The sequence below is a fragment of the Ictalurus punctatus genome, chromosome 12, assembly GCF_001660625.3.
Source record: "Ictalurus punctatus breed USDA103 chromosome 12, Coco_2.0, whole genome shotgun sequence".
Lineage (NCBI taxonomy): Eukaryota > Metazoa > Chordata > Actinopteri > Siluriformes > Ictaluridae > Ictalurus > Ictalurus punctatus.
The window spans coordinates 20,847,722-20,871,598 of NC_030427.2; the positions used below are offsets into that span (position 1 = coordinate 20,847,722).

At 40.1% G+C, this 23,877-nt stretch overlaps 1 protein-coding gene across 22 annotated transcripts in view; it reads right to left on the reverse strand.

The window, feature by feature from the left end:
* phactr4a (phosphatase and actin regulator 4a) overlaps positions 1–23,877 on the reverse strand; it is a 52,513-nt gene that overhangs the window by 6,119 nt on the left and 22,517 nt on the right. For 6 of the 22 annotated variants that reach the window (XM_047159174.2, XM_047159173.2, XM_047159172.2 and 3 more), the window contains 10 exons: positions 13,489–13,626; positions 12,661–12,705; positions 9,696–9,872; positions 7,716–7,796; positions 6,348–7,175; positions 5,156–5,620; positions 2,765–2,890; positions 1,255–1,732; positions 871–1,088; positions 85–241 (listed from right to left, as the gene is read on the reverse strand). In XM_047159174.2, the coding sequence (XP_047015130.1) occupies positions 85–241; positions 871–1,088; positions 1,255–1,732; positions 2,765–2,890; positions 5,156–5,620; positions 6,348–7,175; positions 7,716–7,796; positions 9,696–9,872; positions 12,661–12,705; positions 13,489–13,626 (2,713 nt within the window). Of the gene's footprint in view, positions 1–84; positions 242–870; positions 1,089–1,254; positions 1,733–2,764; positions 2,891–5,155; positions 5,621–6,347; positions 7,176–7,715; positions 7,797–9,695; positions 9,873–12,660; positions 12,706–13,488; positions 13,627–18,771; positions 19,580–23,877 lie in introns of those variants that run through there. The other 16 variants (XM_017481405.3, XM_017481406.3, XM_017481407.3 and 13 more) reach the window with 9 other exon arrangements.

Consider the following 23,877-nt stretch of genomic DNA (forward strand, 5'->3'; position numbering starts at 1 on the left):
GTGCTGTTGATTGACTCGGACAGGTAAAAAATAAATAAATATTTTTTTTTTTTTTTTTTTTTTAAAAACACAACACACACACACCGTGTGAGGGTGGTGCCAATCTTGTTGCGCATGGCCTCCCACTGTTCCCGGTTCCTCCAGGTGCTGTTCTCTTGCCCCTGCTTCTCCTCTCTTTCCTGCTGTTTCTCCAGCTTTAGAGCCAGAGTGTCCTTCCGTTTCACTTTGCCGGCCAGACCAGCTAAAAGAGATAAAAATTATTATTATTTTTTTTAAATCAGGAAAAAAATAACTATTTTCCATCTTCATTAAGCCTGGTACAATGCATCCCACACCTCATAGCTTTGTTGTGTTTCACTCATCCAGTGTGTTATTCCCTAACAGATGGTGAAGCTTTTCAGATATTCAGATCACTAAGAATGGTCATCTCTCCACTCATAAGAGCGCTTACACACCTATTAGTCCATTTGCGGAGTCTGAATTAAAGCAAAATTGATAATTTTTTGTTCGGGTTGATTTCACACTGCATATATTTACACAAACAAATAATAATAATAATAAAAACATTGGTTAGGGGGCATGTATGGCTGAAAATGTACTCGCAAAACTCTTTCATTCATTTATGCACAAAAAAATCACCCAAGCATGGAGCCCACTGACCTAACTCTCAATAAATTACTTGATAATTATATAAATAACTACTATATAACATTTTGTCCATGCATCCACAATTTATCTTTTCTTTTTGTCCGTTGGTCCAAATATCCAGAACACGTAGCATTTCTGCAGTACTACAGCTGTCTTTTGGCATGAAAAAATGTGTAATACAATCTACTCAAAAGTTAATAAAGTCAAATTAGAGCATCATACTTAAGGGCACATCCTCTTCATCATCCTCATCAGCATCATCTCTGTAGAGAATAGGTCCATCTGAGTCATTATCCTCCTCTTGCTCACTGTCCGAGTCCTCAAAGATGACCATGGGGTCTCCCACAAATCCCCACCTGCTCCCGGCCTCCAGCTCTTGCCGGGGAGGAGGGTGCAGCTTTTGCAGCTCTTCCTCCATGTCAAAATCATCATCCTCAGGCCTAAGAGAACCAGAAAGACAGTGTGTGATAATGAAAGTCTTCAACTTATAAGTGTAATAGATAAAATACTGCTTCAATACAATAAATAGAGCATTCTGTCTAATATAAATTGCCCCCACCCGATTATGTAAATGTTTTACGCATAAAGTTAATAAAAAGGTCTCACAGTCTGAGCGGCTCGATGGTGACAGGAAGCGAATGTCGTCCACTCGTCTCGACCTCTGTGACCTCTGGGGGCATCTCAAACAACATAGAGTGAGCTCTATGATTGCCATCTGGGTTGGGCTCTACAGGGCCAGGGCTGTTGAGTGCACGCTGGATCAGGATGTGCAAAGGTATGGATGGAGGATGGCTTGGAGGCTCAGTGGTGGGGCTCGAAGGCTCCACAGTAATACCTGGTGGAGACGGAGGGATATGGCTAGGTGGTGGAGAGACCGTTCCAGCCGTAGAGCTGGGGTGTTTGCTGTCTTCTGACTCGGAGGGGGGAGGGTTGGGGGAAGAACTTCTGGCAGGAGGCTCAGCGTGATTGGATGAGGGGTCCCCTAAGTTGCGTTTAGTGACTGGCGTCATCCTTGCAGGAGGAATCGGAGGAGAGCGCTTTGAAGGAACTGGGTTCGAGACCACCAGGGGTGGGGGTACATCTGCTATGATAAAGCAAATAGGAATCAAATAAAGATATATTAGATATTTTAAAGGAAGGTACGAAAATACGACTTGACATCGATGACAGTGGGTCACACCATTAGGGGTGCAACGATTAGTCAACACAAAGCAGGAACACATTTCATGGCATCAGATCTGTGAAAACATTTTAAACAAAAGATCCTGCTTGGTAAGTGAAAGATGACACGCATCAAGCTCATGTTACAAAAAGTTTTATGGATGTGGTTTGGTATTTCTGAGTAGCAGTAAAATACGTAAATAGTAAACAGTAAATAATTAATGGCGAGGTTATGTCCATGTGAAGGATACTGATTTACCAGCATTTAGATACAGATCCATTTCAACCTTAACTTGCTTTAAAGTTTCGTTTGAAATTAGAACAGCAAAAGATCTTAGATATTTGTTGCAGCCCTAGCTGACATCATAACTACTGTTAAGTAATGAACAAAACATTCTACCTAAATAATTAGCAATGTACATGTTAGTACCTAGGATATGTATTCAAATGCAAATAAACAAACAGAGCAATGATTTATGCAGTACATGAAGTTTATGTAGTGGTGTACTGTACTCTTTAGTCGATTACAAGGGATTAAAGTAGAAGTGAACATTCTGGTCTAGCATATTTTTAGGTTTCATGCACAAAACTGATTGGTATCATACCATGCCGGGCACATCCGATGACAAATAATGATGAGGGTAAATATGGGTGCAATTTTAGCTGTGGATGATCATGGTGTGTTAGTTCAGTCTCACATCTAGGTCTTATTCCAATGCAAAAGAAGCTCCTGGCACCTGTCCTGTACAAGCTTTCTGCTAATTCATATGAAAATGATCCAACCCTATGCAACTATTTAAAACTGCATGACTTTGCAAGAATTAACAGAACTTCTTGTGCGTTTTGGAACAGGACCACAGAGACAAACCACATGCATGATCCAGGTCTGGATATGAGTATTGCACTTTTAGGTGCTAATTAACTGGCACAGGGAGGCACAGAGGACAGGGGGCACCTGGATAAGGCTGGGGGCGACAGAGATAGCTGGGTAGACAGGGGTAAGCACCATGTTCAGTCTGCCATCTCCTGCTGGTCCAGTGCAGAGGAGTCTGAGAGTTAGCATGCCTGGGTAATGTTGTGGCTAAGAGAAATACATCAAGGCAGTTCAATTAACGTCTAAGCTGCACACTACTCACTTACAGGTAACACGGGCTTCACAAAGTTTCACATTATAGTTGTATTTTCAACCAGTTTGACAATGGGCCATCAACTCCCCTATCTCCCAGGAAACCTTCTCACCACACCCAGTCCTACTGTATACGATCACCTCCATATGACAGTGACCATCAGCAGATCCCAGCAGATCTACCCTGCTCCCCACAGACAGTCCTTCACACCTGACTAGGTGAAAAGTGTCCAGCTGTGTGAAGTCTTACAGTACAGCCAGTTGAAAGGGTCTTGTTGCTTTGATTCCTGTACCCATGAACAAGAACTCTAGAGATCCGAATAGCTATATACCTGTAGCATTAACATCTCAGCTGACAAAGTCCCTTCAAAGACTTGTTCTAGGTCACCTCAGGCACATGTGGTCATGGTAATAGAGCCCTTACAGTTTGCATACCAGCCATGTGGGGGTGGAAGACACAGTTATGTACCTGGTGTACAAAGCATATCACAGGGAGGTCTGTGAGAGTCATGTTATTTGACTTCTCAAGTGGTTCTGGCACCATACAGCCCATACTGGTGGGTGATACTGCCCTGGTGTCCTTGATCACTGAATACCAGACAAAGAACTGCATGCCTCAATAGACTGTGATGCATGGGCTGTTCACAGGGACTGTTCTTGCTCCTTTCCTTTTCACCTTGTACAGCTCTGCTTCAGGTATAAATCTGAGAAATGGCATCTACTACATGATGTAAAAAAATGTGATTCATCAGACCAGCCACCTTCTTCCATGCTCCAGTTCTGATGCTCATGTGCCCATCACCCTGTTGCTGGTTCAGCGGTTGTCCTTCCTTTGACCAATTTTGTTAGGTACTAAGCACTGCATACCGGGAACACCTCACAAGCTGCTCTGACCCAGTCATCTAGCCATCACAATTTGGCCCTTATCGAAGTCACGCAGATCCTTATGCCTGCCCATTGAGAGACAGTTTCCAACACATCAACATCGAGAACTGACTGTTCAATTGCTGCCTAATATATCCCACCCCTTGACTAGTGCCATTGAGCTAATCAATTTTATTCACTTCACTTGAATTTTACCTATGGCTGACTGATGGATTTTGGAGGTTTTTGTGTTTGAATTCCGACTGGGCATTGTTTGTGTGTAAGCAAAACTATTTTTGCAGCTGTCCTGGTTTCAACCTCCTGTATGACACGCTCACATGCACACAATTAGCAGGTGTATATAAAAGATGTGTGCTTCTCTGTGAGAGCTATGCCAATCGTTCATCAGCACAAACATGCCAGAGACAAGCCCATACCTGCCCTCCCACACACACCTGTATTGTTCTCTGCAGATAGTTAACTATGCATACATGCCTTGCAGAAATATGCATCCTATGTCTCAAGCAAGCATTTCCAGTTCTGAAGAGCCTCCAATGAATCATCAAAGAACAAGTTACATTGTCTGTACAATTGGAACTCAACAACACATTTCTGTGATGTGTACTTAAAGATTAAAGAGCAAGAATCAGTGTTCACAGAAAGCCTGAATTAATCACAAGAATTCTAATGAACACACACTACACTGGAAAAAACACACAACAATAATTAACTGGACGTTTTCAAAGACAGGAAGGAACGAGAGAGTGTGTATTCATCCTGACAGCACTTGCAGACAAGAATATCTAGGCTAATGCTGGATTCACTTTATTTCAACATCAGAGTGGGAATCACTACTAGGAATTTTGGGAGTATTCACACAGACAATGGGAGTTAACTGCCTACATAAGCATGCGATGGAAATAGTCCTAAAATAGGAATGTGTGTGTATATTTCAGCGTCTAACAAATTACAGCTGCATCCAAGTCAGTCCTAATTAACATTAAGGAAAATATTTAGCCAAATGTTTAACGTGAACACAGCCAGCTAGCAAATATTAAATTAAAAAAGCAAAAGCAAAATTTTTATTTAGTAAACACAATGGCGATGTGTGAATTCTTTTACTATTCTGACTGTTTTTTGTCAGAATAACATTATGTGATTATCCCGTCCTCCTGTATTCTTCAGGGCCTGAATGCAGTGTTAGTTCCTCAAAAGAACACAGCTTTAAGATCATCTTAAGTGCTCTAACCTCTTACACTGGTTTTAGTACACACTGAAAGAAAAATTTCATCATTTGTAGGTTTTGAACAACCCCTGAGGGAATGCAGCATAAAGCATAAAGCAGACATGGCTCACCTTGTAGTATTAATGTACTATTACGGTTGGTGGGTTTGGGAGGGGGAACAGGTGGCATTTTAGCAGGTATAGGGGCATCAGAGGTGGTAGGAGGTGCAGCAGGAGCAGGTGTGGGAGCAGCAGCAGCAGGAGCAGGAGTGTGAGCAGGAGCAGGGGCGGGAGGGGCAGAATGATCCGGAACAACAGGTGGGTTGTCCTGGTTTCTTATTGAAACCACGGGTACAGAACTCTGACGAGACGAGTCATCCACCAATAGAGAGGCAGTGCGAGGAGGGGGCTTAGCAATGGGTGGAGCTGAGGATGAGGAGGATGACGATAGTGAGGAGGAGGAGGAGGAGGATGATGATGAGACCTGACCAGATTCGGTGGAGGACATCAGCCATTTTGGGGGAAGTATGGCCTGTTTGGGTGGAGGCTGCTGCTCTTTTGACTCAGGGGCAGGAGTGAAGCGCACGCCCACAGAGCCTAATTAGTTAATGCACAAACACACAAACAGGTACACAGACACATGGACAGGTAACAAAAATTAGTGAGCAATTTTAACTATTCATTAATAATTCATTAAATTATATGTATTAGGTTTGTTTGGTACTATTGCATGAAAATATGCATCAAACGGAAAATGTGCAATGTAATGTGACGTGTAACATTATGAAAGTGATGCATATGCTCGGCACAAAGATGATTATTATTATTAACAAATACCAAATTGTGGGGGATCGCATGCAAACTGGAAACCCAGAGAAAGTTGCTGCTACCCTAACATGGTTAGAGACGACTGCTGAAGGAAGCTTGTTTTTTTTGTTGTTGTTGTTTAAACCATTGTATCAAAATTTTATTTAAATTTAAGTGATTGATGATCAAGTAGTATGTTTTGGAACGTATATCCAATTTTCATTATACTTCTAACATTTGGTGCATTCCTAAAAACATAATACAAATGAGCAGAACGTGTAGCACATTGAAAAGAGAAAGCGTAACAGTAGATATGTAAGCAGTGTGTTAATATAGAGAATGCATGCATCTGAGAGCATATACACACACATGTACACAAACATGACGTTCTTCATGATCATATAATCTAATCTGCACTATTGCGTGGTTCGCTAAGTTATACGTTTTTGCTCCATCGCCTGTGTAAAATAATAGAGGCATGGAAAAAAAGAAAAAAACATTGTGTGTGGTGCTTCACCTGTGCGTGCCCTGGGGTCATCCTGAGTCTGTGAATATCGCGGCAGTGTGCTCCTGTGGTCAATTTCAGAGACAGGCCGGATTTTCTGGCCCACGTCAGACGAACTGCTTCTCATATCCATCTCAGATTGAGGCCTGATCAGCTTTGGCAGCTCAAGCTTCCTCCCATCTTTCCTCGCAATGTCATCTCTGTTTCTTTCTCGCTCCTCCCTTCTTGCCTTGTCATCTTTCCTTTCTCTGTCATCCCTCCTCTCGCTTTCAGGCCTCCTCTCTCTATCGTCGTGGCGAAGAGGTTCTTCCTTTTTGTTGTGATCATCCTTTCGCTCTTTTATATCTTTCCTTTCCCTGTCTTCTCGCATTTCTCTTTCATCCCGGTCATTCCGTTTTTGGTCCCTGTCCGCTTTCCCGTCTTTATCTACTCTGACGTCTCGTCTCTCTTCTCTCCTGTCCCTCCGTTCTCTTTCTTCTCGCCAATCTGCTCTCGAATCCCGCTCCTCTCGCCTATCTCGCTTCTCCCGGTCCTCTCGGTCATCCCTTCTCCCGCGTTCTCTGTTCTCATCCCTCCGTTCACGGTGTCTTGCCTCGTCTCGCTCTCGTTTCTCGGAGTCTGATGGGATGCGTGTGCGGGCATCCACGTCCAGAGGCTGCCGGTTACGGGTCACATCTGACGGTATCCGGCTTCGCCGCTCAGGCTCGGGTGCCAATAAGCTCTTTCGTTCCTCGCCGTGTGGCCTGCTCTTGACCTCTGACCCTGCTTCTGACCCCTGGTCCCCGGATACAGGCAGCATGTGGCCATTCTTTACTGAGGGAGCTTTCACATTATTACTCTCTGCAACACACAGAGTAAAACATGAGTGGATATTAAACAATACTGTCTGATATTTACTGTAGATTCTACAGTACACAAGGTTACAATTAGTGGATAAGAGTGAAAAAATGATCAGAATGAATAAATTCTGTATCTGAAGTCTATAATTAAAGTTGTTATTAAATAGAATTATCAAACTAATATGCCTTTCCCGCCAAGACAATCTTATTTATGTTCGGTCTGACTGCTGCTTTAGTTGAGAAAGCATAAACATGTAGCATGGCACTGCATTTTTCCCCACATGGGGCATGGCAGTTATTTATTTATTTATTTTTACATGTAGCATGGGTAGGTAAAAACAGAAATACTTATGAAGAACTGCAAATTATTAAAGCCTCGAGTGTCTACTTTCTACTGTGGAGTGTGACATCTCAAATATCTTCAATGCTGAATACAGCCACCCCCAAAACAGGAGGAAATTCCATTTTTTTAACCACTGGTAAAAAGAGTACGAATGATCTTATGGTCATGTATATGCGTGTCTCGTGAAAGCTGCTGTACCATTCTCAGAGATTTCCTTTAGTACTCCTTTGTCTATCAGCTCCTGCCGGGGTCTCCTCAATGAAATTTTCCTCTCCAGGACTGATAAAGACAAGACAAATAAGATAAATAAGATAGCAGCAAGTGAGAGAGAGCACACCTTTTGAACTTAAAGACATTGTTTCTGTTGCTTCACTCTTTTTTTTTTTCTTTTTAAAGCTGTTTGGGAATTCTCCTGCCTGCTTGTAAAGTGAAGCACAAAAATGTAAAACATGTAACTAGATGCCGTGATAACACTCGCTGCTTTAAATGTGTTCTGAAAGATGTAATGTAAGGAATTAAGTATATTTTCCCCAAAATCATGGTGCTATACTTCACATGAAACAGTGTTAAACAAGAAGCCAAGTAAACACAGTGACTGTCATTAAATACAGACAATAGACCACACAAGAATAAAGATGCATAATGAAGATGTATACCAGGAGAGGATATATAATGAAGACATAGTACTACAGTGTTGAAAGTTTGTGTACCCTTTAGAATCTTAACATCACCCATTCACATGTACACACAGCTGCTTTGTCTATATCACCAAGCTTGGTGAAGTGACCGTGGTGTAGTTCGTTTATAGCATACGGTTAACTGTTTATTTCTGGCGACTGTATTTAGGTTCATAAATAAAACTTCATAAAAAGTTTGTGTTCATTTGTGAAAATTATCTTGATGCAAAAAATGTGTTGTCAACTTTTATTGGTCACAGAGCTTATTTTTTGCAATAATCCAAAAGCCTATGGGAAAATCCGGGTTGTACCGGGTTCCGGTACAAAATGCCATCATCCCTGCACCACTCTAATGGGTGATTTGGCTACGTCTCTCCTCCTGTGAACACTTACTGCCTTTTCTGCATACGCCTGAATTGTTTTCATTTGGTTGCATATTGTTATATTTGATTAAGGGCTGCAACTAATGGCTATTTTCATAATCGATTGGTTGGCCGATTATTTTATTTTTTTTGATTAATCAGATGGGGGTGGTGAACTTTCAGGTTAGTAAAAAACTAATGTGCTCCATTTGAGACAATATTATCTTTCTAAAATCCATACACGACCAGTCGTTCTCAAACTTTTGTGAGCTTTGGACGCCTAGCATATTTCGAACAATCCACAAGAACCCCCTCACTCCACAACAATTATAGGCTATAAGTTAAACAGGTATTAAAAATGTAAACATTTTTAAAACTTTCCTTCAGACCCCCTGCAATTACACCACTGACCACCAGGGGTCCACGGACCCCGGTTGAGAAACACTGCACTAAACGGTAGTGCATAGTGTAAGTGTAGAGTACGTCATTGGGGACACAACTTTAGTATTTACTCTCCGAAGCGTGTTTTCGGAACAGACGTAACGTAATGAGTAAATGTACCACGCAGACCAACTAATTGATAATGAGATTCGTTGACAATGATTTTCATAATCATTATCGATTAGTTGTTGCAGCACTAATTTGATCGCATATTTTCCATTTGCTTGATGGCATTATTTTTACTTATCCTATATTTTGGGTACAATTTTATTTATATTTTGCTTCTACAAGATAAGTAAAGGATAAGTAAAGGATAAGTAAAGGATAAGTAAGATAAGTAAAGTACAAGATAAAGTACAAAGTACAAGATAAGTAAAGGATAATCCACAGCTAGCTGTGCATTACGTGATTTTAATGGTTCTTGGCCTCAGATCCTCTAAATGTTATTCTTTCTTAGAAAAATATTTTTGAGAACCGCTTTGGATATTTTTAGCTAGCTTGTTAACAGACCAGTGTGCGAATAAGCTATGGTGCTAACAAGCTAACATAAAGCAATGAAGTTTATTGGCACAGTGGTGGATTCAGGGCACTGTGGCATTCAGCGATGGCAAAATGGTGAGAGCTGAAAAGTATTGGAAACATAGGAAAATCTAAAGGGTTTAAGTAGTTAGGTTTGAACTGCAATAAGAAATCCATACCCTCCGACGTCTCCTTGAACTTCTCGCTGCTTTCCTTCTTCTTCCTCCATTTCCAGGGCTTGAAGATCTTACCCAGGTTGGAGAACTTCCCTTTCTGTTTGGACGGAGGCGTGTCTCTGCCAGAGCTTGGGTTGTCATTCCCTATCGTGCTGTTCTGCTGGTTGTCAACGTCATCATCTAGAGAGGACGAATGTGAAAGATGGAGCGTTATCAGAAGTAAATTCTGACAAGGAAAATAGTTGTAAGCTTGTAGAAGGGAATGTTCTACATGGCTTTCAACACTGGAAAAGTGTGTGTTCTATGTCTATGAGTGAAACTATCATAGTATGAAACTATCATACTATCAGTAGACTGAATCAGTAGCTACACAGATTGCGAAGTATCCATCAGAATTAGGAGACAGTCTTGACTGAGTTTAACTTAGTGCTACATTCATCTCATAAAGTAAAAACACATGTTAAATCACATAAGCATCACAACTGCAGCACTGGGATTAATAATGGTAAAGAAATTTGCTTTGTCTGATTAATATAAACCTCTACTATTTCTTTTACAAAGACCAAACACTGACCAAACCTAGCAAAATAAAATGCAGCACAACATGCAGTCACCACATGGTTACACATAAGAGAAAATAAAAACAAGACAGATTTATAGTTTTTATGTGCGATTTCAGGATAGAACACCACAGCTCATAGCTGAAAAGCTTCACCTTTTGTGTTATGATGTGCTATATGTATGAATGCATTTAACTAGCAACCTTGCCATATGTTTTTATACTATGTTAGCTACCACTTTGTCACCTAGTTTATTAGGTTTCTGGTAGGCTTTAGTTCATGTGTAATATCGTGCCACTAACTATCTCCGGTTGCTGACAGGATTCGCCTGTGGATGCTGAGGGAAGGAAAAAAGGGGTGTGGTCAGACATACATAATGTGTGTTTTGGAAGTATTGCATGATTACAGCAAAAAAATAATAAATCAGAAGCTGGTTACAAGTTGGCTGTAGATGCTAGTACTGCTGGTATGCGTGCATGTGAACAGCAGCAGAGTAATTATTGAATTCTTGCATAGTGAAGTCGCCCTGATAAACAACACACTGTTTCAATGTCTTAATCTGAACCCCCGTTCATGTTCCGCAAGTCTAAGACATTCACAACTTTATCAGTTCAACAACACGGACATGGGAAGATAAGCTGCATCAGTAAAAGATGCTTTGTTGCGCTGCTCTGACATCAGACGACAGGTTATTAGAGTTCGTATAAGACTACAAAACAGACGAAAAGCTTTTACAGACACTATGTTTTCTAACAGACATTTAAAACTTGATAGCAGTCAATCGATAGATTCAATCATCCCAAGCCTAGTTTCCAAGCAGCTGAAACATGGGACTGTGCAGCACAAAGGAAGTTAACTAAAGAATTTATGACTTGTTCACCCCTGCACTGTGAACAATTTTGACTAATTTTCTTTTTCCCCCTCAAGTTTTTCCTAGATGGCGCATTTTCAAAACAACAGCCGACAAGCCAATTTTTAAGAAAACTTTGGAAAAAAGCACACAGTCTACATGTCGGTGGACCATTCTGGATTCAGAGAGCAAAAATATAAGTGTGTAGTAGTGGGAAAAGGTCAGTTGTATCTCTTACAGGCAACGGAGCCAAAATAAAAACAGCAGCACATTACAGTCATAACAATCTCTCGCTCTCTCCCTTTTCATTTATAAAAAGACAGATTGTTCTGGCAAGGAAGCCAATGAAAATGGAGTTGAGACGTACAGAAACTTTTTAAAAACTTTATATTTACAATAATGTGGCCCGGTGCCTCCATGTACTCCGGTTTCCACTCCTCCAGTCTAAATACATGCGCTGAGGCATTTCCAAACTGTTGATAGTGTACCCCCACCCCCAGGGTGTCCCCCACCTTGTGCCCAGAGTTTCCTGGGATAGTCTCTGTATAGGACAAGTAGTACAGGAGATGGATGGATGACCTTTTCTTGCCCATTCTGGCTAGCTGTAATTTGGTATTAGTCTGTATTGTACAAATACTGACCATTTGTATTGTGCACTGTCCAATTATATCATTTCCATGTTTATTAGAATAAATTTGACCTAGGCTCCTGACTGGCGCAAAAGAAAAGCGTTCTCCTTATTGTCCGGAGATGGCAATTTCCAATCTAAAAGATGATGCTGCAACGATTTATGGCTGGGAGTCCAAGCGAGAGCAAAATTGGGCATGCTGTCTGGGTGGGAGGGATGGCATACTCTCTCTACTCTATCAATCACAGCCTCATGCATGCCGAAAATGCATTACACCACCCCGTGATGGAGCAGTTTGAATAGATGACATTATGACGTTCTTGGAGAAAGCTTTTGTTAGCCTTTTGGTAGCCATTTGGAGGTGGGGAGAGCCGGCTGGTGGGTGGGAATTGGCTAAGGCTAAATTTTTGAGGGAAAAACAAACTTTACTGGCAATTTCCTATACTATCCATCTCAGTCACACATTTGTAACTCGTCAGCTAATGAGGCTGAAACCACAGTACTAGAGCAAATATAACAAATGTTCACTACAGAGCAAGTTGCACCGCTTTGAAATGAAGGCAGAGCAGTAAGAAGTCGGAAAAGGTTTCTGTTTTCCTTCTCGCCGTGTGACAGATTGTATACGCCACAAAGGGAAACACACAGGATTTTGGAAGCAGTCTTGCTTAACTGTGCAGTGTATTACGCAAGCTGTGCCGTTCACTTTGCAAAGGGCATTTGCTTTAAATAAATTAATAATGCACAAAAGAGGGGAAGAGAGTGAGAGAGAAGCCAAACTGGTCTGAGACACATGATGAGGCAAGTCTTGCAGGACCGCTTCAGCAAGGTGTGTGTGTGTGTTGATATCCGGGAAATGGAGCTGCTTCAGTGTTTACCCTAGGCAAAGGAGCTTCAGGAAGAGTAGTAAGACATGTGCAAAAAAGCACTCACCGTTAGCAAATTGAGAATTCTTGGCACCTTTTATTTTCTTTTGTCCTGAATATGTAGACAAAACAGTGAGAAAGTTACATGGGCACTTCAGCAGAGCCTACATAATACAGCTTTACTTTTTAACAGAATGGATTAGTTATAGAGTAAAATGGCCTATGGCGTTATGGAAAGCTGGTCGTTAGTAAATGTACTATGAGCGGACTGGATTAGATGTAGAGTGTGCATAGACTGCTGATGGATTGAAGCCAGTGCTAGCTCATTGGTTAAGATGGTGATCGTTGATCGGAAGGTCGTGAGTTCAAATCAAAGCCATTAACCCTCAACTGCACAGTTGTATAAATGAGACATGTAAGTGGCTCTGGATAAGGGTATCTGCCAAATGCCATAAAATGTAATGTAATGTAAATGAAGCCTTTATGGGTGCAAAGTACAGTGTTGCTCTCTACATTAATGGCTGCCCACATGTTTACCAGGCACACGTGTGTGTGTGTGGGAATAAAGGAAGGCGTGATGTCAGAGACTACAGTGCAGCCTGTTTCCATGGCACCATTACAGGATGTGTTACAACAGAGAGCGTGGCATGTGACCAGGTGAGTATCGGTGTACACACACAGTAGAGTACATTCATAGATCCTTAATCAAGTGAAGACAGAGATACATGCAGTTGGCATGATTGATAGAAGCACACAAATACCATTTTAAGTGTTCATGCACATAAGACACCAAAGTATGGCTGTTGCAAACATACTCAAAGTGGCTCAAAGTTAAAGACTGGCACAGGCCAACAGGAAGCTAACTACAAGACCTCAAATAGCCACTCTTTACTACCGTGGTGAGCAGAAAATCTTCTCAGAACGCATGACAAGCTGAGCCTTGAAGTGGATGTTCTACAACAGCAGGGTACCACATCGGGTTGCACTCCTATCAGCCAAGAACAGCAATCTGAGGCTACAATGGTGCCTGAAACTTGACAGTTGAACATAAAAAAACTAGGTGATGTTTTTCTCCACTGTCCACTTTCAGTGAGTCTACATATAGACAATATTTAAAAAGAGAAGTGGACATTTCTGGATGTTTTAGGCAAATTATTGTAGCCATAGCACAGGTAACGCCTGCATACAGTGCATGTTATGATCATGTGACCTACTAATGATCTCGCAACTTTCAGGGCCATGTGCAAGTTCAACAAGCACTTATAATAAAGGTCAAAGTGATCAGCTTGTATTAAAATGAGGTGCATGAAGCATGGAATTTTTAATGTGACATCCATGCATACATCATTAAGACACAAACACATCACTTATCCGGTACAAATCCTACAGACATTCTAAAGGAACGTTGCATTGTCAGAAATTTTATTACAACAGAGTTACAACTGATATGCTACAAAATATATTACTGGGCATAACAATTATTAGAGAAAGTGTACTAAATAATTAACTATGTGTACTAAGTGATAACGTAATATAATTTTTGGTATTGTTCTGAAAATGTAAAAATTCTAAATTTGTGATATCTAATACACCCAGTCCCTGATTTCCTGATGGTTTGCATCTGTGAAACCTCTCAAAACCTACTATAAACTTGCAAGCTGATCAGTCCCTTCAGGCTTTCACGATGTTGTGATCGTAGAAATTGTCTACGGGGAGCCTGTGATTTGGAAAAAAGCGCTATATAAGTGCAGACCATTCTCAAAATTACCACAGATTTTCCCCAAGGTGGGCCAAGATGTGTCATGTGACGTCATCACAACTTGCATTCAGCCAAAGCCCTCTTTGATGAGTACAGCTAAAAGGTCTCATTTACCAACAAACATCACTGCAAAAGACAGTACAAAGCAATATCGTGCAATTAAAATAGTTTTCCATCACAAATTTTGAACAAAGCCACAGCAAAATCAAGCATTTTTGGCCTTAATCACAAAAAAAAATTTCACGAAACCCTGTACGGACTGATTTTCTAACAGGTCTATAAAGAATTCCATCTTTTAACGGGACTGTTTTCATGCAACTAAAGGAGCAAAACAGATTTCATATATATTATATATATATATATTACTGTTATAACACTATGTGACTAAATATGCCTGTAACAATAATAGCGTGTTAAATTTATATCATGGAAGGCAAGTATTAAAATGGACTGTAAAAGAAATGTGTTGCTTAACAAAGATGTATAACATTTGAAATGGTGAAGCTTTCTGTAATGAGACATTTTGTTATCATTTATGGAAGGAGTCTACCTTCAGACACAGGAATGTCATCAGGATGGAGGACTTTGTACGTACTGGTTTCTCTGTAACTTACTGCTTCTCCCCCCCCCTTATTAACTACAAACAAGAGGAAAAAAAGTGACTAGTGAATGAATCTTATGTAATTCTAACTGAATAAACATGCAATGTCACAAGATTATTTTCCTTTAACAGTACACCCTGTCATGATTAATTCCTTTATTACCTAATTAACAGAACATACATTTTGTTCATATTGTACTGTATTTCATACAGGGTTATTTATTTATTTATTTTAAATCTACTTAAAATCAGCACAAAATTATACATGTGTGTGACAAGTTTCATGAAATCTTGGAGATCTCTGGCATCTATAGCAATTAATATAAAAAAGTAAGTTGTTATACGTTGACTTCCTTGGTATTCCTCATTTTGAAGGGTTGATACCTGTTTAAAATGATTTAGAGCCTATTTTTAAAAATAAAGATGCTATTCAATAAAATAATGTGTACAAATGGTATTAACTGTATCTGTGAGATTTTGTAAAGCTGTTAATGCTACAAACTTTGTAGCTATTGGTGGGCGATAATATATCATCATGTTTCTCAAAGGCATTTCTACGATATAGAATGTATCTTGAAATCTAACTGGGATTGCTTCCCAAACTGCCAGAAACACTGTAGTGTTGCATTAAAAAAATTGCAATAAGTAATAATAAATGTGGTTATTATTAATGAGTCCATACCGGATTTCGGGGAGATTTTTTGATTGTTTTGGACAAAAATGCTCGATTTTGCTGCATTTTTCTACTTTTTTTTGTGTGCGTTTTTTGTGGAAAGCTACCTGAATTGGCAAAATCTCAGTTGCAGTCTTTCGCAGTGATGTTTGTTGGTAAATGAGACCTTTTAGCTATACTCATGTGATGCATGTAAATCAAAAAGATTCACAGGTTTGGCTGAATGCATGAATGTGTGTTGTGATGACATCACATGACACGTCTTGGCCCAGATCTGTGGAAAATCTACGGTGATTTTGAAAAATTGCAGGCTCCTCCAAATAGTTTCCTTGATTTTGCGTTAATTTCTGCTATCGCAAAATCCTGGAGGGACTGATAAATAAACACATATACACACACACACACACATATTACTATTATTATTAATGTTATTATCCTTATTAACTTTTATAATGTTTTACTTTTTTCTGTGTACAGTGCATTGAGAAGCTGCTTTTAAAGGCGCTTTATAAAATAAAGATTATATATGTACACACAGTACATCTGGAAAGTATTCACAGCGCTTCACTTTTTCCACATTTTGTTATCTTACAGCCTTATTCCAAAATGGATTAAATTCATTATTTTCCTCAAAATTCTACAAACAATACCCAATAATGACAACATTAAAGAAGTTTGTCTGAAATCTTTGCAGATTTATTAAAAAAACAAAAACAAACACATGTACATAAGTATTCACAACCTTTGCTCAATACTTTGTTGAAGCACCTTTGGCACCAATTACAGCCTCAAGTCTTTTTGAGTATGATGCTACAAGCTTGGCACACCTATTCTTGGGCAGTTTCTCCCATTTTTCTTTGCAGGACCTCTCATGCTCCATCAGGTTGGATGGGGAGCGTCGGTGCACAGCCATTTTCAGATCTCTCCAGAGATGTTCAATCGGGTTCAAGTCTGGGCTCTGGCTGGGCCACTCAAGGACATTCACGGAGTTGTCCTGTAGCCACTCCTTTGTTATCCTGGCTGTGTGCTTAGGGTCACTGTCCTGTTGGAAGATGGACCTTCGCCCCAGCCTGAGGTCTGGCGCAGGTTTTCATCAAGGATATCTCTGTGCATTGCTGCATTCATCTTTCCCTCAATCCTGACTAGTCTCCCAGTTCCTGCCACTGAAAAACATCCCCAAAGCATGATGCTGCCACCACCATGCTTCACTGTAGGGATGGCATTAACCAGGTGATTGGTGCCTGGCTTCCTCCAGACATGATGCTTGCCATTCAGGCCAAAGAGCTCAATCTTTGTTTCATCAGACCAGAGAATTTTGTTTCTCATGGTCTGGGAGTCCTTCAGGTGCCTTTTGGCAAACTCCAGGCGGGCTGTGGCTTCCGTCTGGCCACTCTACCATACAGGCCTGAGTGATGGAGCGCTGCAGAGATGGTTGTTCTTCTGGAAAGTTCTCCTCTCTACACAGAGACACGCTGGAGCTCTGACAGAGTGATCAACGGGTTTTTGGTCACCTCCCTGACTAAGGCCCTTCTCCCCCGATCGCTCAGTTTTGGCCGGGCCGCCAGCTCTAGGAAGAGTCCTGCAGGTTCCAGATTTCTTCCATTTAAGGATGATGGAGGCCACTGTGCTCAGTGGGACTTTCAGTGGTGCAAAAATGTTTCTGTAACCTTCCCCAGATCTGTGCCTCGATACAATCCTGTCTCGGAGGTCTACAGACAATTCCTTGGAATTCATAGCTTAGTTTGTGCTCTGACATGCACTGTTAACTGTGGGACCTTATATAGATAGGTGTGTGCCTTTCCAAACTGTGTCCAATCAACTGAATTTACCACAGGTGGACTCCAATCAAGTTGTAGAAACACCTCAAGGATGATCAGTGGAAACAGGATGCACCTGAGCTCAATTTTGAGTGTCATGGCAAAGGCTGTGAATACTTATGTACATGTGCTTTTTTTGTTTTTTATTTTGAATAAATTGGCAAAGATTTCAAACAAACTTCTTTTCACGTTGTCATTATGGGATACTGTTTGTAGAATTTTGAGGAAAATAATGAATTTAATCCATTTTGGAATAAGGCTGTAATATAACAAAATGTGGAAAAAGTGAAGCGCTGTGAATATTTTCCAGATGCTGTGTGCGTCTGTGTGTGTGTGTGTGTGTGTATATATATATATATATATATATATATATATATATATATATATATATATATATATATATATATATATATATATATATAAGTAAATTAGATATTTTAAATAACATTAATTTCTATATATAAAAAATAGGAAATATTTAACACTGAAATAAAACAATTTTTCTAATCCTTTGAGTTTGATTTTTTTTTTTACCATTTTAAAAATTAAGCACAACATTTTTTTTTGTCACTGCTGCTTCAATTCAAGTTGTAATTATTTAAATAAAAAGTTAAAAAAAAAAAAAAAAAACGTATAAAAGATAACACAATATCCACAATTTATCACACTTATAGAAGACATCAAATAGGCCAAATCAGCAAAAGAATATACAGTTTGCTATTATGAGAATATCTGAAAGAAGGGATGATACTATTTAGCAATTAAAAGAGCACCAGGAAAGCGTGCTGGCTATGACCAAAACCACATACTTCCGATATTTCCGCTCTGGTTTTCATATAGGCAAATTACAAATTAAAAGCAGTGAGCATTCAATAAGTGACTATGAGCTCAACATAATCGAGATGTTCTATAGGCTCCAGCCAACACCCTTACACAATATGGACTACATTTTCTCCAACAAATGCAGCAGTTTTAGGAACGAGGTCATACAGAATATTAATGATTTAAAAAAAAGAATAATGATCGATATACGTACAATTTTGAGGAAGAGAAATCAAACCTCACTTACTGAGTGTCATGTTAATCGTTACTAATCAATGCTAGGGGGTTTATCATTACGCTGTATGCAACAGAAGGATATCATCTTAATAAAAAAAAAATGAGATAAAAACAACTCTGTGAGTAACAGTTGAGAACATTTAATAGTGTGAAGTAGCACAACTTTATATTAAAAACAAACAAACAAACAAACAAAACAACCCCACGAATACTACATTCTGTGCTATGTTCCACAATGTCAGTGAGCTATTAATTGCGTGTGTTCTCACCTGTATTAGGAGTGCAGTGGAGTGTGTGATCATGAGCACTGTCTCCCTGGCCCATGCTCCCAGGCCCAAGGCAGGGAGGGCAAAACACGGTCTCGCTTCTCTTCCTTGCTCCTTTTCTCTAGTCAGCGAGCGAATCTAAAGAGTAACTCAAGCCTGCTTGGCTTGCTCACAGTCCTCTGTTTGTCTCCTTATCCGGCCCGCCTTCACACACAGTACAAGTATAACTCCCTCTCTCCCCCTCTCCGTGTTGGTCCCTCCCTCAGAGCACCTCTGACTTAGTAAATAAGTTACTCCGCAAGCCTGAGGTATTCCAGCAGGTTCAGATGCCTGTCATTCTCATGCTAGATTTTTCAGTGCCCAAACTCCTAAGTGCCACATAGGAGTGAAACGGCCACATAAATAAATTTCGAGTTGCCATAAGGGCAGTGAAGGTCCCTCGAGACGTCACATGTCGCACTACAGGGACGAGGTAACCCAAGAGCTCGCTGCAAGATGAACTGCTGGTGAGGTGGAATTTGCAGCAGCAGGAAGTGACATCAGACAAGCATCTGATTACACCAAGAGGCACAGAGAATGGCAGGTGTGTGAGAAATATGCCTCCCCCTCGAACTGCGCAGTGGTGAACATTCTCGACCTCTAATGAGCCAATATAAATCTTTTAATGCTTTACTGCAGCTGTAAATTTGTTGCTCTGTTTAGACTTTTGCAACAATTATAACAACATCTACATCATATGTCTAATCAGCAAATAAGTTATATTGGAATTATCAATGTCTTGAAGATTTAAGGTGTTTTCTTACATATGTTTTGTGCAAATAAAGTGTCATGTGATCTCAATCGCTCTCTCTCTCTCTCCACACAGAGAGAGAGAGAGAGAGAGAGAGAGAATCAGCCATAATATTGAATACACCTGCCTAATATTGTGTAGGTCCCCCATGTGTAAGTTACGAGCTGGGACTTCATGGATCGGATTTGTCTGTCCAGTGCATCCCACAGGTGCTCGATCGGATTGAGATCAGGGGAATCTGGAGGCCAAGTCAACACCTTGAACTCTTTGTTATGTTCCTCAAACCAAAAGATCTTTTCTTGTTGACTGGTCACACAGACCATATTCTCTCTCTTTATTTTATTTTCTCCCTCTAGTAAGAAGTGAAGCAGCATGTCTTTCTCCTCTATTATTCTTCGCTGTTGTCCTTCACACCACAAGACCTGCTTTACTGCTCTGTACTCTTGTAGGCAGGAGTGGTTGTGCAAGTTTTCATAATGCGAATGCGTCGACCACCTGTGCACGCATACATGTCAAATGGAGTATACTTTGAAAGGCTATGCGTACGATTGTGTGCATACATTAGTGAACGTGTAAAATAAAAATAAAAAAGAATACCAGAGAGTTTAGTCAACTGATATAAAAACCTGATACAAAAACATGACCATTAACGCTACATAAAATATTCATGATTATGTAAAGAAAGATCATCAGGTGAAGACATAAATTCATAAGTTATTGCTGCTATACGCTGGGACTGCAATATGCACTGCAATATACTTTAAACAATGTGGTGATGTTTAAATGTTTTGTGTCCAGGTTCAACATCAGCAGGGATTGGTTTCACCTTTTTTTTTTTTTTTTTGACAAAACCATCTAATGATTTATTTAAACTTATCTGGGAGGATTAGGATGGGAACAGAAATACCATCATAATAATTAATAATAATATTTTTAAAATGTTGAGAAGAAAAACAGAAGACAGAGAAGTATGTGTATTCTCCCCGAGTCAAATCCAAAACACTAGTCTGTTGAGTCTGCAGGCAAAATTGTAACATGAAGCGCCACTATAAAACAAAATCATCCTTACTAAACCAATCGTCCCAACTAATCCTTAATAGATAAACATTAAATGTTAACCATTGTCACTATTCAGTCATGCTTGTCTGCTTTTCTGGATGTTTCCAAATAAGGAATTTCATGTAGCTCGACATTTTCAAATTTAACACCCTGGCTGTAGACAATCTGTGAACTGAGCAAATATCTTTATTCAGCCAGGTTATATAAAACACACCCATGGAACATTAACATGAACAACTTGAATGGATCAGGCAAATAAAATCTGCAGTTAACATGTCAAAAGTGCTGTCAACTCTAGTATGATTAGGTTCATAATGTAAACAATGTTTTGGGACAAATTTAATCTAATGCTAAAGATCATTTCTTAAAAGTGTATATGGAGAGATTGAGGAGGAGAGAATAGCAGCATGGTCTGTGTCTCGTGCCAGCCAGACAGCCCAATTTATACATGTGCACACACACATACACACAGATAAGCAACACACACTCACAGACAGAGAGATAACACACACACACTTAACAGAAAGAATTAACAAAACAACTGAATGCTTTTCTGAAACGGATTATACTTGTACTTCATTTTCAATTTCAATCATTCAATCGTAACAAACATTACAAGCTTCCATATAACCTGTATTATTATTGTAGCAATGTCGGCATTAATAACCATATTAACGCTCCTTAATTCTTTTTATTGCTCACTCTGAAGAAACTGAATATTTGTGTAAAGGCTGTATCATATAATGGATAATTATACCATATCCAGCCTAAATACCAACAGAATAGTGCACTCAGATCGAGATACACATGAACATGTAAATATTTGAATAAAGTAGACTTTGTTTCAAACTGTCGTCCGTGCTGCCAGATGGGATGGCGTAACACACTCGGAGGAAGGAGATTTCAGCCCTCTTCCAAATACGTGAGCTCACAGAAGCCCATGATTGGCTAGTGTTGCTGTGACTGACATGAGTACAGCCAATTTTGCTCTCTTTGAGTTCAGGCCACGGATGGCTGTGGGATATAGTGACCTAATCTTTAGGTTTATCAAGCTGCCGAAAGATGTGTACAATGAACCGTTGACAGTCTTGCATCTTTAAAAGGCACCACAATAAACAATCTGACCTGGGAGCTGAAAAATAAAAACCAGTGTAGTCAACGCTAAATCTGAGGTCAAACTCTCCCCTACTTGTGCTGTTACACAAGCAATAACCAAGGCCATAGAGTGGCTCATGGTGTTGGATATGAGCCTGTACTGAATTGGCAAGAATGATGAATCCCAGTTAAACATGCTTGAGCTGTACTTCTGGGTCTTTAAAAACAAACAACAATAGCATTATCAATTTATACTTGTTCAATTATACTTCAAATTGAATTAATAACAATACCTTCAGGGCTGTATCACTGAGTATTTGTTCATTATGGAACTCGTTTAGCATTTGAAAGCTTCATCTTTACTTTCCTACTTACTATATAAATGCAACAAAGTATTGGTTTCTTTACTCTCTGCTACAGTAGCGCACTGTATGTCCAAATTGTGAGCCATCTGGCATTCACTCAATGCACACAACGTCCAGGAAAACAAATGTCAGAACTGAATCTGTACGCGTCTCTGAATCATAGTCTAGTGTTTGGGATTCGACACACAGAGAATACACACATACTTCTACATCCATTCTGTTTTTCTTCTTGACTTTGTGGACATGCCATGTCATCAGTTTTCTAATCAGACAGCAGCAAGTGAACAGTCAGTTCTCAAAGTTGATGTGTTGGAAGCAGAAAAAAAATGGGCAAGCATATTTATTATCTGAGCAACTTTGATGAGGGCCAAACTGTGATGGCTAGATGATGACTGGGTCAGAGCATCTCGAAAACAGCAGGTCTTGTGGGGTGTTCGAGGTATGCAGTGGTATGTACCTGCTAAAAGTGGTCCAAAGAATGCCAACCAGCGAACTGGTGAGAGGGTCATGAGCATCAAAGACTCAATGATGCGGGTGGGCAGAGAAGGCTAATCCGTCTGGTCTGATGACACAGAAGAGCTATTGTAGCACAAATTGCTGAAAATGTCCTGCAGTGTGGCAGGGTGCATTATCCTGCTGAAAGAGACCACTGCCATTAGGGAATACCATTGCCATGAAGGGGTTGTCTGCAGCAATGTTTAGGTAGGTGGTTTGTGTCAGATTGGTCCCACACAGTGCATTGCAGCTTGCTGTGTATGGTGCTATGTACCTGCTGACTCCTGTACACCGCAGAAGCACTGACAAGACACATGAGTATCAGAACTGGACCATGGAATAATGGAAGAAGGTGGCCTGGTCTAAGCAATCACATTTTCTTTTACATCATGTGGACGGCCGGGTACACCACTTACCTGGGGAAGAGATGGCACCAGGATGCACTACTATAGGAAGAAGGCAAGCTGGTGAAGACAGTGTGATGCTCTGTGCAATGTTCTGCTGGGAAACCTTGGGTCCTGGTATTCATGTGGATGTTACTTTGACACGTACCACCTACCTAAACATTGCTGCAGACCAAGTAAACCACTTCTTGGCAATGGTATTCCCTAATGGCAGTGGCCTCTTTTATCAGGATACTGCTCCCTGCCACACTGCAAAAATTGTTCAGGAACATGATAGAGAGTTCAAGGTGTTGATTTGGCCTCCAAATGTATGGGTTACAGAATACAGGGAATCATGGACTGCAAAGGATTTGCAAATAAGTATTAAAAATACCCATTTAAATTTATGATTGTGATTTTGATCAATTACTTCTGGTCCCTTAAAAAAGGGCAGGAACACATGTATAACGTGATGTAATTATTACACCGTTCACCTGACTTCGATGTTAAGAACCCTTCATTAAAGTTGAGAGTCTGCACGTTGAGCTCATATTTATTATTTAATTCAATTAACGCCAATGTTCTGTGGTAGCCAGCTAAAACAACATAACTTTGTCAATGTCCAAATATGTATGAACCTGACTGTATGTGCGTGTTCGTGGCGGTAAACTATCTTATATAATATTTTATACCACCACATCATTCTGTACGTATGAAAAGATTTCAAATGTTTAAACAACCTAATAAAAAGGCATTAATAACAAGAAATTTTGCCAACAGAACGAAATAGACTGAATTAACCAACAATAAATCAATGTTTCCCCAACTGATGTCAGCATGTACGCATGAACAGAGGCCAGTGAAGTGAAGAGATGATGATGCTGATGATCAAAATGATTGTAAATGTGTGACAGTAAACTGC